Source organism: Orcinus orca, chromosome 11 (genome assembly GCF_937001465.1).
Source record: "Orcinus orca chromosome 11, mOrcOrc1.1, whole genome shotgun sequence".
Classification (NCBI taxonomy): Eukaryota; Metazoa; Chordata; class Mammalia; order Artiodactyla; family Delphinidae; genus Orcinus; species Orcinus orca.
Genome location: NC_064569.1, coordinates 45,263,691 through 45,275,965, shown reverse-complemented (window position 1 = coordinate 45,275,965; position 12,275 = coordinate 45,263,691). Strand labels below are relative to the sequence as shown.

Sequence of the window (12,275 nt, the reverse complement as noted above, 5' to 3'; positions counted from 1 at the left end):
TAACCTCCTTCCCTCCCACTCTAGCCTCAGGTGCTTTCAGCTTTTTCCAGTAATAAGCTTGGTGTTGGGAGTCTGCTGGGTTCCTGTCCTTCTTATAATCTCTGACCCAGAACCACTTCCCACCTTCCTCTTCCTTTCAGTTGATCCTGTTATCCATCCATCCATCACCTATTTATTTTCCCCATACTGACTTTTCCCTCCCAGGTGTGTCTGGGTGAGACTCACCTCCGACTCAGTTTCCCGCTGGAGCCAGTGGCAATCCTCTGGAGAACACTGCTCTCTTCCAGTTTTACCTTGACCCAGGACTCAAGGCGAAGGAAGGCTGAAGACGAGGTGTCGTTCTGTGCCTCAGCTAGTCTGTACCTCCTCCCTCGCCCCAGTCAGGGGTCCCGAGGGGAGGCGGGGAGTGGTGGGGCTGAGCTTGAGAACTGCTAATGAAGCCTCAGCCAATTAACGCCCGGGCCAGGGCTGGGGGAGGATAAAATTAGCAGCTGTGTCGACAGGAGTGAGCTGGAGGCGGGGTGGGTGGGGAGGGTGGGCAGCTGGCTGAAGGGGCCCTTGTTTGCGTTTGCAGACGGCAAGCAGCAGCGACGCTGCTGGGCTCTCCAAACTCGCTCTCGTCCCTTCCCCCACCCCCTCGTCTCAGGCCTCCCTGCCTCTCTCCCTCCCTCCCCCAACCGTCTGCAAACTCAGCGCCCACGGAATTAGGAAGGAAAAGGAAGATCGATGACTCCAGATGCCGAAAACACCGTTCCCCTCCCCCCGCCCCACCTGCCGCCTCCCGCCAGCCCCGCGGAGCTTAGCAGGTTGTCAGCGCTCTGCCTACGCTGTCCCTTACATCTCCACCCCATTCGAGGCCTTATACCTCCTCCCCCAAAATAGCCCGCTGGTGGTCCGCTGTCAGGTCTAATTCCCATCCTATTTTCGGCAGCTTCACTTCGCCCACCTCTGGGAGGAAAATTCCCACCTCAGGCAGGGCTCCAACCCCAAGGGTCGTCCTCATCTGTATCTGATCTGGCCTTGGATGACCTCCAAGGTGCTAGCTCCGTCAATATTTGCCTCAGTTTCCCCACGAGCCGCCGAGGAAGGAGGCCCTGGCCAGGTCTCTGCCAGACATAAACCCACACCACCACCACCCCCTTCCCTACAAAGGTCTCACACAGACGCGTATTGGATTTCACTTTATTTTGTTCCCTTTCCCGTCTGTTTTGGTGTAGGAAAAAAAAAACATCACCGAGAGGAAGCAGCCGGAAAGGTGGAGCAGGATGGCAAGGACCGGAGGGAGGCGGGCGGAGGGCAGGGGCCGGGTCGATCGCCTATGCCCAGGAGTTCTGCTTCCGCTACCCTAATTATTGGGGTTTCGGGGAAAGGGGGACAGGCATACGGCAAGCAGAGGGGATGGGAATAGGCCACGGTTTATAGGCCTTTATGGTCTTTACGTGGGTACAGGGTGGAGGACAAGTACCTGGGGGTAAGAAAGTCAGGGTGGTATGAGGGTGCCAGGCCAGGCGTTATTAAAGCTGCGGGCAAGGGGAGTATCCAGCCCAGCGCCAGGGCGTAAAGAGGACCCAATGTGGACGCAGGAGACGCTGGGACCGCCTCCAAGCCCCGCCTATTCTGGGGCTGCGCTCTTGCTCCTCCACTTTGGGCTGTAGCCAAGGGGGCTACCCCCAGCCTCGTGGGCACTCCCAGTAAGGAAAAGGGGACCCGCGCAGACTGATGGTCCCCGGGAGGGCTGTTTCTCTCCGCCCCAGAGTGGAAAGGGTGGACGCGGCCACAGGAGCTGCGGGGTACGGGGAGAGGTCCCACTTAGGGAGTCCGGGATTTCGCGGGAAGCTCACGGCCCGGGAGAGGGCGGGGCGCGCTATCCAAAGTAGGGGTGCTCGCTCTGGAAGTTATAGTCTGGGCACACCTTCTGCACCAGTTTGTAGTCAAAGCTGAGGAAGGAGACGAAAATGCAGATGACTTTGAAGGGCTTGGCACAGAGCCAGGCGGCCTGGCTCTGCGTATGCTCGGTGAAGCACACCTGCGATGGGTCGTACAGGCACGGGCGGTGCTTGCGAGCGCGGTTCGTCTTCTCATACTCCACGTGGCAGTTGAAAGCGCGTGACTCTTTGGTCCCGGGCACTCCCAGCGCTCCCCCAAGCGGACCCGCCAGCGCGCCCCCGAGGGTGCCCCCTAGCCCCGACCCCGCGGCCGCTAGCCCCAGCGGGGGCCCCAGCCCAGGGAGCACCCCCTCCAGGGCCAGCGTAGACTGCAGAGGGTGGGGAGCGGGCCCTGGCAGCCAGACGCCCCCAAACTCGACACGCTTGGAGGGCGGCACGATGCTGACGCTGAGGTTGCCCAGGCTGGACGAGTTGTGGCGGAAGTACACGCTGAAGGTACCGTTCACATGGTCAACTATCTTACCCGTCACCAGCAGCGAGAACTTGAGAGTGTGCACCCGGAAGTAGAAGTCTCCCCAGCCGAAAATTTTTTTGGCGCGGGCCGCTTTGATAGACGGCTTTCTCTTGGTGCGCTGCACGGGGGCCCCCGCCACCCCAGCCCGGGCCAGTGTCCGGGTGTGGTTAGCCGGCCAGGCCCAGCTCCAGGCACGGGCGGTGCCCAGGCCGTCGGAGGACCTCGGCGGTGCCGGGAGCCGATGGCCAGGGGCTCCCTCTCCGGCCGTGGCCGGGCCCAGCTCCAGGTACTGCGGCCTCCCGGACTCTGGTATCTGGGCACTGACGGCCTGTGGACGAAGAAAGAGGAAAAGAGAGCCGCTGGGGTTGTCTGGGGCCACCCGCCAGGGCCACGCCAGTCCCTCTCCACAGCCGCTAGAAAACCAAATGAAATCGGGCCGTCCGGAGCAGTTGCTCAGGGAGTGCGCATTCGAGTGGGCCTGCAGCCCTTTCACGCTGTGCGGTCTCGCCTCAATTTCTACATCTGTGAAATGACACTGAGAATCCTTGTGTTCTCAGAACTCTGATGAGGGCTGAGAAAGCCAAAAAGGCCAAAGCCAATGTGGGTTTGAATAGGGAGTGGAGCTGTGGACTCGGGCTTGGTTGGGAGTAATGGGCCAGGGAGAAGCTGGACTCCGGCAAAGGGAGGCCATGACCACTGTCAATGTCCAGCATCAAGAGTGAGACCTCCCAACACTTTTGCCAAGACCAGGGTCCCCCCCCGGGCCTCAGCCTCTACTCCCTTGTGTGGAGAAGCAAGGGAAACCAATGGAGCTGCAGAGAGCAGTGGAGAGTCTGGGTGCTGTGGGTTGAGGCTTGGGAGCTACGTGGGCACCCCTCTCTGCCTCCAGCACTCCTGATGTGGGGGAGGCCGCCTGGTGGTCTCCCTGGGCTGGGAGCGTGCTGGAAGACCACCCCCTGCCTGCCCCTACCCGTCTCCGTGTGTCTCAGGTGGCCACGGATCTGGGAGACAGCATGGGGGAGTACAAGATGGATCCAGAGACGAGAGCTGCCCGGGCAGGCCCGAGCCATCAATTATCTGGGGCGGAGCGGGGGTGTGCGTGGGTGTGTGGGGTGGTGGCCGGGAGTGAAGGAGACGCGAGAGAGCGAGAGGAAGAAATATGGAGATGCTGGTCCAGCGAGGAGAGGGAGAGGAGCCGTGCATGTCAGAGTGTCAGTCAGACTGTGCTGGCTGTGGCCATTCAGTGTGGCCCTTACTGTGTGTGGGTTCGGCTTGGGGGGCAGGGAGTACTGCGTGTGTCAGTCTGGGGTGGTTGTATTTCTGTTAGCCTGAGAGGGTTGTACATATGTGCCTGCCTGCCTGGAGTGATGACTCTGTGTGTGTGTGTGTGCGCGTGTGCTCGTCTCAACCTATGCTGATGGGTGTGTATGTGTCTGCCTGTGCATGGTGGGTGTGTGTGTGTGTCCATGTGTATCTGTATGCCCCTGTGTATCAGTCTGAGGAGGCTGTGTTATGTGTGTCTGCCTGCTTGTGGCGGCCGAATGTCTGTTGTACTAGTCTGTGAGGGCTATGTATAGGGGTCCGGGTTGCATACGTGCTTGGGTTGGCTGTGTCTGTCTGTCTGTGTGTGTTGATCTGAGTGAGGCTGTGTTTCAGTTTGTGGTAGTTGCATCTGTGTGGCTGGTGTAGTTGTATGCCTGGATTGGCTGTATATCTAAGGGTGGCTGTGTGTGACTCACTGAGGGTGTCACTTTCCCTGTGTGAGCTCCTATCATCCTCTGTGCATGTGTCAAGCTCTTTCTCAAGGGTGTGTGTCAGTGTGTCCACAATGATATAACAACTGTGGTCTCGTTCTGTTCCCCTGGGGGGTGCATATGTGTGAGTTGTATATGAATGGTCTGGGGAGGGGGCGTCCCACACTGGCCTGCAGGGTGAGCTTTGGGTAGGTAAAGAGGCCAGGCAGCATGGGTGTCCCCCTCTGTTTGCATACACCATGTGTCCACAAGGGACAGGAATGGCAGAGTCAAGCTGCTGGGCTAGAATCTCCACCGCCTGGTCCCCATTCCCGCAGCTCTGCGATCCCGGGTTATTAATGCCGCCGCCACCCGCTCATCATACATATTTATCGCCCCCCTCATTCCTCCTCCCGTCCATCTCTCCTCCCAGCTCAGGTGAGGGAGGTGGGAGTGTCAAGAGTGATTGACTCAGACTGACAAGCTTGAGCAGGCAGCTAACCCCCGGAGGGTGGGCCTGAGAGGGGCTGAGGGGAAGGGGTGCAGGGCCACGGAGGAGGGGGAAAGGGCCTTCCAGGAGGAGGGGGCAAGGCCCCAGGAGGTGGGCTTAGAGAGGGCAGGGCCTGAGCCCTGGAGGAGGGAGTGTGTGAAGCTTCCAGGGGAAGTCAAAGAATGGTTGGGGGCGAGTCGTTTGAACTCTGACACCTAATCTTCTCACCCCTCTGGGCCCAACCACTAGCTCTTTCCAGGGCATCCAGCGGTGCCCAAGCCTGCTTTTATGACCCCGAATGCCTCTGAGCTATCCCCTCCCAGCACACCCCAGCAGCACCAGACGTCCTGCACCCAGTGCTGGACCTGTCGACTGCTTCAGTCCAGCGACTCCTCCCAGGCAGGGGCTGGGAGAGGCAAGGCGGTTTGGCTGGGCTGTGAGGGGTGCCAGGTGTCCCCGCACTCTGATCCCAAATTGCTGCCTGCGCTTCTCTGATCCTGGCAAATCCCTGGGCTTTGGGCGCCCGCGCCCCCCACCCCCCGCTGCAGACAGCCAAGATAAAAGGGAAGAGGTGCGGGGCTGGGGCGGTGGGCGGCCGAAGCCACCCTGTGCGGAGAGCTCAGTCAGGGAGGGGCGAGAGTCTTCGAGGAAACGAGCCGAGAAATGGGAACATGGAATCAAATCAAATCAAATCCTCCCTCTGGCTTCCTTGCCCGCACGCTCGCTCTCCCTCTCTTGCTCTCCCTCTCCCTCTCACTGTTTTTCCATCTCTCTCTCTCTCCCTCTCTCAGTCTCTTTTTGTCTCTGTCTCTTCCTCACTGTCTCTAATTTTCTCCTTCTGTGATTCTGCTTTTCTCTCTGTTTCTGTCTGTCTGTCTAACTGTGGTACTTTCCCTCTATCCTTCAGATTGTCTCCAACCGTGGGTGGGGTTGGGAGGGAGGGGAAAGCAAGGTGATAAGGGAGTCCGTCTTTGCCTAGAATCCATGGTGCTGTCCCTCCCCCTCTACGAATGAGAGTGGGAGCAGGGTGTTGTCTGAGGAAGGGTCCCGCTCACTTCAGAGCTGGTTTAATTAAGATAATTGGGTGCAGTGACATTTGCGGAGGGGAGAGGCTAGCCTGGTTGTCGGCTTAGGGGGGCAGGAGGGAGTGGGAGGGTGAGGATGGGGGTGCGCTTCCCCAGACGCCTCCGGGCCCTGGCGGGGCGGGAGCCGAGCCAGGAGTGCTTTGCCCCCAAGGCAGCGAGCCCACGCATTGGAGGGGAGTTGAGGCTGCCTTTTGCTGCTGAACAAACTCCACTGGGGTGGGGGTGGGGGCTCTTTTGGGACGGGACCGCTGGGAATGCGGGAGGATCAGGCTGTCGGCCCCCCAGCCGCATTGCAGGGCACACCTCCCCCAGGCCTCCAGACCTGTCGGTGGCTTCTCTCCTGCTGTGTGGGTCAGGCGGGGTGGCTCAGGATTCTGACTGGGGGAGGGGATGGCACCCTGTGGCTGGGGAGGTGGAGTGCTTCCAGGCCTGGGCTGGGGAAGGAGAGGGAAGAGCGTACTGAACCCTTGCACCTAGAAAGAGGTGCAGGCACCGCAGTCAGGGCGGGTGAAATAGCCAGGGTCTGGCTGGGAACCAGGGATAGAGACGGGGGTGAGGACAGAGGTGGGGTGGACTGGACAGGCTGGGGTGAAGACTGGGACAGAGATGGAGGGGGACTGAGCAGGCACAGGTATATGGTGCAGAGATAAGGATGGAACAAGGACAGGCATTGGAACAGGGATGAAGAGATCAGAAATGGTGGACAGGCATTGGGCAGAGACTAGGATGCAGATGGGATAGGGGCCAGGAGAATGAAGATGGGGGAACAGAACAAGGTGGGAACTAAAATGGGGATGGAGGAAGACAGGGATGGTGGATGAGGGATGGGCATTGGGGAAGATGAGAGTGGGATAGGGACCGGGAGATGGGGGTGGGAACAGAAACGGGGGATGGGAAATGGTTATTGGGCAGAGACAGGGATACTGAGGGATGTAGAGACCCAGGGGATGGAGTTGGGGATGGGGAATGTGAATGGGGACTAGAATGGGAAATGGGGGACAAGGAAGGAGATAAGAGACAGGGAGACAGGAGCTGAGGACAGGTATGGGAGACAAGTCAGAGGAAAAGGCAGAAGACCGGCAGGATCAGGCTATGGGAGGGGGCCAGGCAGGTGGAGGCGAAGATACCTCCTTCCAGACCCTACTATAGCTATAGCGTGAGGGGGCGGGGATCGCCGGTGGGGCGGGCTCTGCCCTTGGGCAGGGCGCCTCCTCCCCCTCAGCCCCGCCTGCCCGCCTGCTCGTGGCCTGCAGCGCAAGGCTCACCGTTATCTGAATTTTGATTTTATTTTATTTTATTTTATTTCCCTGCTTCCCAGAGCCGGCGCAGTCCCCCCGGGAACGGCCACCCCCCGCCCCCCGCCCTGCGCCTCACTTTATTATTGCAATAAATGTGCCTATAAAGGCGCGGGCTCCGGGGCGCGGTGGGGGGGTGGGAGCCGCGGAGCTGGGATGTAATTTCCCGAAGCTGGAGCCGGAGGGGGAGTGGGCGGGGTGGAGGTGGAGGAGGGGTAGGCGAGGGAGAGGGGGAGACTCGCCAATTTCCAGCGCTCAAGGCAGCGCTCCCTGCTCCCCATCCCCGCCCCGCAGCTCGTTCCCACCCCGAGCCCCGCGACTCCCCACTGCGCCCAGCCAACCTTGAGCCCTGGGACCCCTCCCCCATGACTGACCCTGCCCTCTCTCTGTTACCCTGTCCCCCGTCCTGGCCCCCGCCCATGTGGAGTTCCAGGGCTCGGTCCAAAGTTCCGCATCTCCTCGACGATGACTTAATCTCTGACCCCTAGGATGTCCCCTCCACTTACCTGGTCTCTCTGAACGTTTATCTCGCCCCTTCCCAAAGACCCTGTCTCTGACCCCAGTGACCCTTCTTTACGTTGTTTCTGTCCCCCAAGTACCTCACCTCTTCCCCAGCCACCCTGTCCTGGACCTCCAGCTCCTCCCCCACCCCAAACCTAAGACCGTTTAAATTCTTCTTTCCGCGGGTGCCCCTCCCATACGCGCAGGCCCTGGCCCGAGGGAGCTATCACAGCGCCCACCTCGCCTGTGTCCCTGGCCCAGCTGCGGCCCCTGATTACCCCCAAATCCCTGCGGACAGCTCTGGGCCCTGGCCCAGACTGCATGTGCCTAAGTGGCCCAGCCAGAGATTAGCTGGGGGACTAGAGGGGAATATGGAGGCAGGAGGGGGTGGCTAGATGCAGGGCTGGGGCCAGCCAGTGCTGAGAGACTCAATTCAGCCTAATCCTTCCCTGAGGCATGATAGAGCTGGAAGGTCCCACGGGGCCCCGCCCCTGCCCTCCCCCAGCTAATTAGTAATTAGTGATTAGTGATTAGTGACTATTGATCGCATGCTGCTTCTCCCAGTAGGCGGCTGCTTTGGCAAGGGGTGGGGAAGACCAGAGAAAGAGAGAGGAGTCAAAGACAGTGTTAGAAAGATCCTGAAGGAGACCTGGGCCAGAGCCCCAGGGTCAGTGGAAGCCAGGAGTCGCAGGCCCCGAAAGGAGACCGGGAGCCTGGAGCACGGAGGAAGGAGGGAGAGAGCTCCTGAAGGACGGGCAAGTGAGCGCGGCATGGGAGAAGGCAGGGTTGTTAATGTTGGACAATTAGGGTTTCCCTGTAAACTGTGCCCCACCAGCCTCTTACCCAGTGTCAACCCAGTGCCAGCTCTGGCGCTGAGACAGCCCTGAGCACACGCACACACACACACACAAGCCACACTCAGATACATGAACACATCCTGAGGCTCACACTCAAATGCACTCAAAATGACAAGAAAGCAGATACACACTCACAAGCCTCGGAGACTCACATACAGACAACACATGCACCCCAACACACATACATCCACCAGAGACACACCTCGGGGTAAACACACGAGCACACCCCGTACTCCCAAGTGCACACAAGCGCACACAGATACTCAGACACACGCTTTCCTACACACACTCCCGCACGCAGTTATACATATTCACGCACCCACGGTCTGTACGTACATGTAAGCACAGCTTCTCACATGCACACAAGCTGGACTAAATGGCAGATACACTCTCCCCCACGGACTCCAACACGGAGGCCCACAGTGGCAGCTCTAGCGCACTCTGACACATCCCCATCGCTCACAGCCTCACGCTTACTCTCCCTCAAGTCTCCACCAGATGTTTCATTCCCCTTCAGGGGGCAAAGGAAATTAAACCAGATAGGTCCACAGGGGAGTTTATTTGATGGGGAGAGGGGAGAGGAGAGTGGGGAGGAATTAGAAAGGAGGGGCAGGGGAGTACCATCCATCCCCACCACCTCTCCCCCGGGGCCTTCACACCTGGGTCGGTTGTGGGACACAGACCCCCTCCCACAGGCAGCTCTATGGGCAGAACTAGGCAGCAGGTCCAAAAGAAGCTCCTGCCAGTGGAAGCAGTTTTTGTGGAGGGGGCTCCTCTGCCCACCTTCCGGCTCAAGGTCACCAGGCGGGTTTGGGAGAATCAGGGAGCTCCATCGCCAGCGTCACTAGGGCAGCCCCTGCCCTGCTGGAGCTGCTGAGTGTGACCTGGCTGAGCAGGTGGGGGTCCAGGTGTGTGGGGAGAACTACACCCCTTCCAGATTCTGCAGGGTCTGGGAGTTGGGGTGTAGCGAGTAGGGGTTTAGGGAGCCACCTGTCTGCCCCAAACTGGGTAGGTCACACTTAGGGTAGGAAACAGTTAAGTCAGAGACAGGGGAGCTGATGGAAGAAGATAGGGGTCCTGGGCCTAGGCCCCCATTATGGGACTCACGGCGGGGCACAGATGGCTGCCCTGTGAAGCAGGCACACTTGCACTCACCCCTTCAGAGCCAACACCACACGCCACACCAGCAGACACGCACCCTGGACCCCAGCACTAGACACCCAAGCCTGGCTGCCCCGGACACAGGCACGCACACAGGTGCACACGCTGACCCCCGCACTCCACACCAGCACACACGAGCGCGCCGTGTACACAAATCGAAGCCTACAAGTCGGGAGTGAGGCAGATCAAGTCGGGGCCCCTTTAGCCTCTGTCTTCGCCCTGGAGCCTCAGGGAAGGAGGCAGCCTAGGGAGATGGGGGCGAGGACAGGACAGGAGGAGAGACTCTTTCCAGACAGCCCTTACCCCCTACCCGCCGGGCGTGAGAGAGGGGTGTGTCTGTGAGGTTGTGCAGGGGGGATGGTGTCTCCGCGGGAAATGTGATGGGAGACTGTAGCCAAGTTCGGCGGTATCTGTGTGAGTCCGTGTGTGCGCGCGTGTGTTCGAGCTGTGTATCCTCGGAACACAGTGCCCACCTGGCATTGTGACAAGGGCAGAGAAGAGAAATGAGAAGGCGGGGGTGGATGGGCGGAAGGACAGACAGCGAGGAAGGCGAGCGAGGTTGGCGCGGAAAGACGGCAAGGCTGACACCCTGCTGGCTTGTCTGTCTGTCTCGCACTCCCGCTCCGTCTGGCGCACTCGCGGGTCGGGCTTCGTCCCCTCCCGCGCCACGCCTGGAGCGGGATCCGAGTCAGGCCTCCACCCTGGCACCAGCCCCCCGGACCCTCAGCCAACTTGAGCTGGGAGAGCGCCTATCCTGAATCGGGAATCTGTCTGTCCGCGTCCCCCACGCCGCGCAAAGTTCGGAAGCTCCGAGCGGGAGGCGGGGCGGGCGTACGGAGCCCCTCGCACTCTGGGACCTTTGCGTCCCGGACCCCAGCGCTCGCGCTACCGCAGGGCAGCCCTTACCTTCCTCAAGAGCCACGGGCCAAAGAGCAAGAGAAGCCATTCCGGGAGCAGCCGCATCTTCCCGGGAGGCCGGGTGGGGCGGGCGGGGCGGGTCCCGGGCAAACGGGAGCCGGGCCTGAGGTCGAGGGCGCGGGGTGGCTGCCGAAGCGGCGGGAGCGGGCGGCGCGGCCCGCGGACTGAGCGGCAAGAGGAGCGGAGAGCGGCGCTGGGGGCGGGGCGCGGGCGGGGGAGAAAGTTGGGTCTGACTCGGGCGGGCTGGGGGGCGGGGCTCCGCGGAGCTCCAATCCCGGCCGCGCCCCGCGCGCCCCCTCCCGCCCAGCTGGGGGCACCGAAGGTGACTTTCATCCCGACACGCCCCAGATACGCCCCCGGCCCAGGTGCGAAGGGGAGAGGGCTGAGGGGTTCGGGCACCCTGTATCCGAGAGGCTGGGTCTGTGCACCGCTGAGGAATAGGGCCGGGAGTGGGGCTCGAGGCTCCGGGACCTTGTTCCTGAAGCGGGGCACGGTGGAGCAGGGGCCTGGGGAGGCTCAGCGGCCCAGCAAGACCAGGGTCCTTCGGAGCTCCGGGCCCCTTCGATGCTCCGGGTCCTGGAGGGTCCCAGGGCAGAAGCAGGGCAGGGGCCGAGGTGAGGGCGGGCGGGGCCCCGGGCGCCTGCCGCTGCGCAGCTCTGACGGGGATGGATGGGCGCCCCGCGGCTCATTCGGCCCGGAGATGAGAATCATTGATCACGGAAGGAAACCCCATCACGTCTTTCAATAGGGCTGACAAACGACGCCCGCCCCCCCCCAGCCCCCGCCTTCAAGGCACCTCTGCGGTCTCAAGACCCCTCCACTAGATCCGCCGTTCACCTTTGCCCCTCGCCCCCCGCCGCCGACCCCTCCACACGTCCCAGAGCATCCCCGCGTGGGGGGTTGGGCAGGAGCCGCGCCGCCTGTCCGGCCTCTTGGTGCAGCCTCCATCCCTGTTCTCCCAGTGTCCCATCTTTCACCGTCAGCTCCTCTAGATCCTTCTCCCCTTCCGCCTCTGTCTCTGTCCTTGTCTCTGTCTCCAGCCTGGCCCTGTCTCTGTCCCTATCCTCTTGGCTGTTTCTTCATCCCTCCCTCCTCCCACTGGTCTCTCTCGCTCTCTCTCCTGCCCAAGGAGTCTTCACCTGTCAGCTGTTGCTATGCACTGAGGCTGTGGCTGAGATTGTGGTATGACCGACACCTTGACAGCGAGAGATAGGGACAAGCAAAGACAGACAGAGAGACAGACACATACCCGGAGACACCAGCACATGCCCCCAGGCATGCACACAGGTACATCACAGGGGCAGGCCACACTGTAGAGGTGAACATACAGGCAGAGAGAAACACATCCACACAGAGAGCAGCACACACACACAGACAGGTACACACCTCGAGGCACTGATCCACACAGATGGACACACTCGGTTTACACACACACAGAAGCACACAGAGACAGAGAGACAAATGCACACTTTCACCAAGAGACAAGCATACCCAGCCAGGTACTCAGAGCCGACGACCGACCCCACCTTCCTTGCCTTGGCAGAGAGGCAAACATCCACATACGTAGATGGATACGCACTCAGGTGTACGCCGGCACTGGCAGTCCGAAAGACAAGCCCAGGAACACACAAAGACAGATATAGGGATGTGACAGACACAAAACAAGGATTAGGAATGCTGAGAAGATGAGGCAGACACAGAGACACCCAGACAGAGAGACAGAAGCCAGGAGGCAGGAACCTGGGTGCAGGCGGGGCAGAGAGGGAGGCGGGAAGGGGTAGAAGGCCCAAGTCCAAGAGGCTCCATCCCGAATCCTGCGCCTGGCCAAGCACAGG

At 60.8% G+C, this 12,275-nt stretch overlaps 1 protein-coding gene across 1 annotated transcript; it reads right to left on the bottom strand.

Annotated features, from left to right (window-relative positions):
- Nucleotides 1–1,166: 1,166 nt before the first annotated feature.
- On the bottom strand, nt 1,167–10,620 carry NXPH4 (neurexophilin 4). The gene is made up of 2 exons (XM_004276525.3): nt 10,429–10,620; nt 1,167–2,728 (listed from the first exon to the last, which is right to left on the bottom strand). Exons 1-2 carry the CDS (start codon nt 10,483–10,485, stop codon nt 1,865–1,867), a joined length of 921 nt encoding a protein of 306 aa, XP_004276573.1. The 5' UTR covers nt 10,486–10,620; the 3' UTR covers nt 1,167–1,864.
- Nucleotides 10,621–12,275: the final 1,655 nt, after the last annotated feature.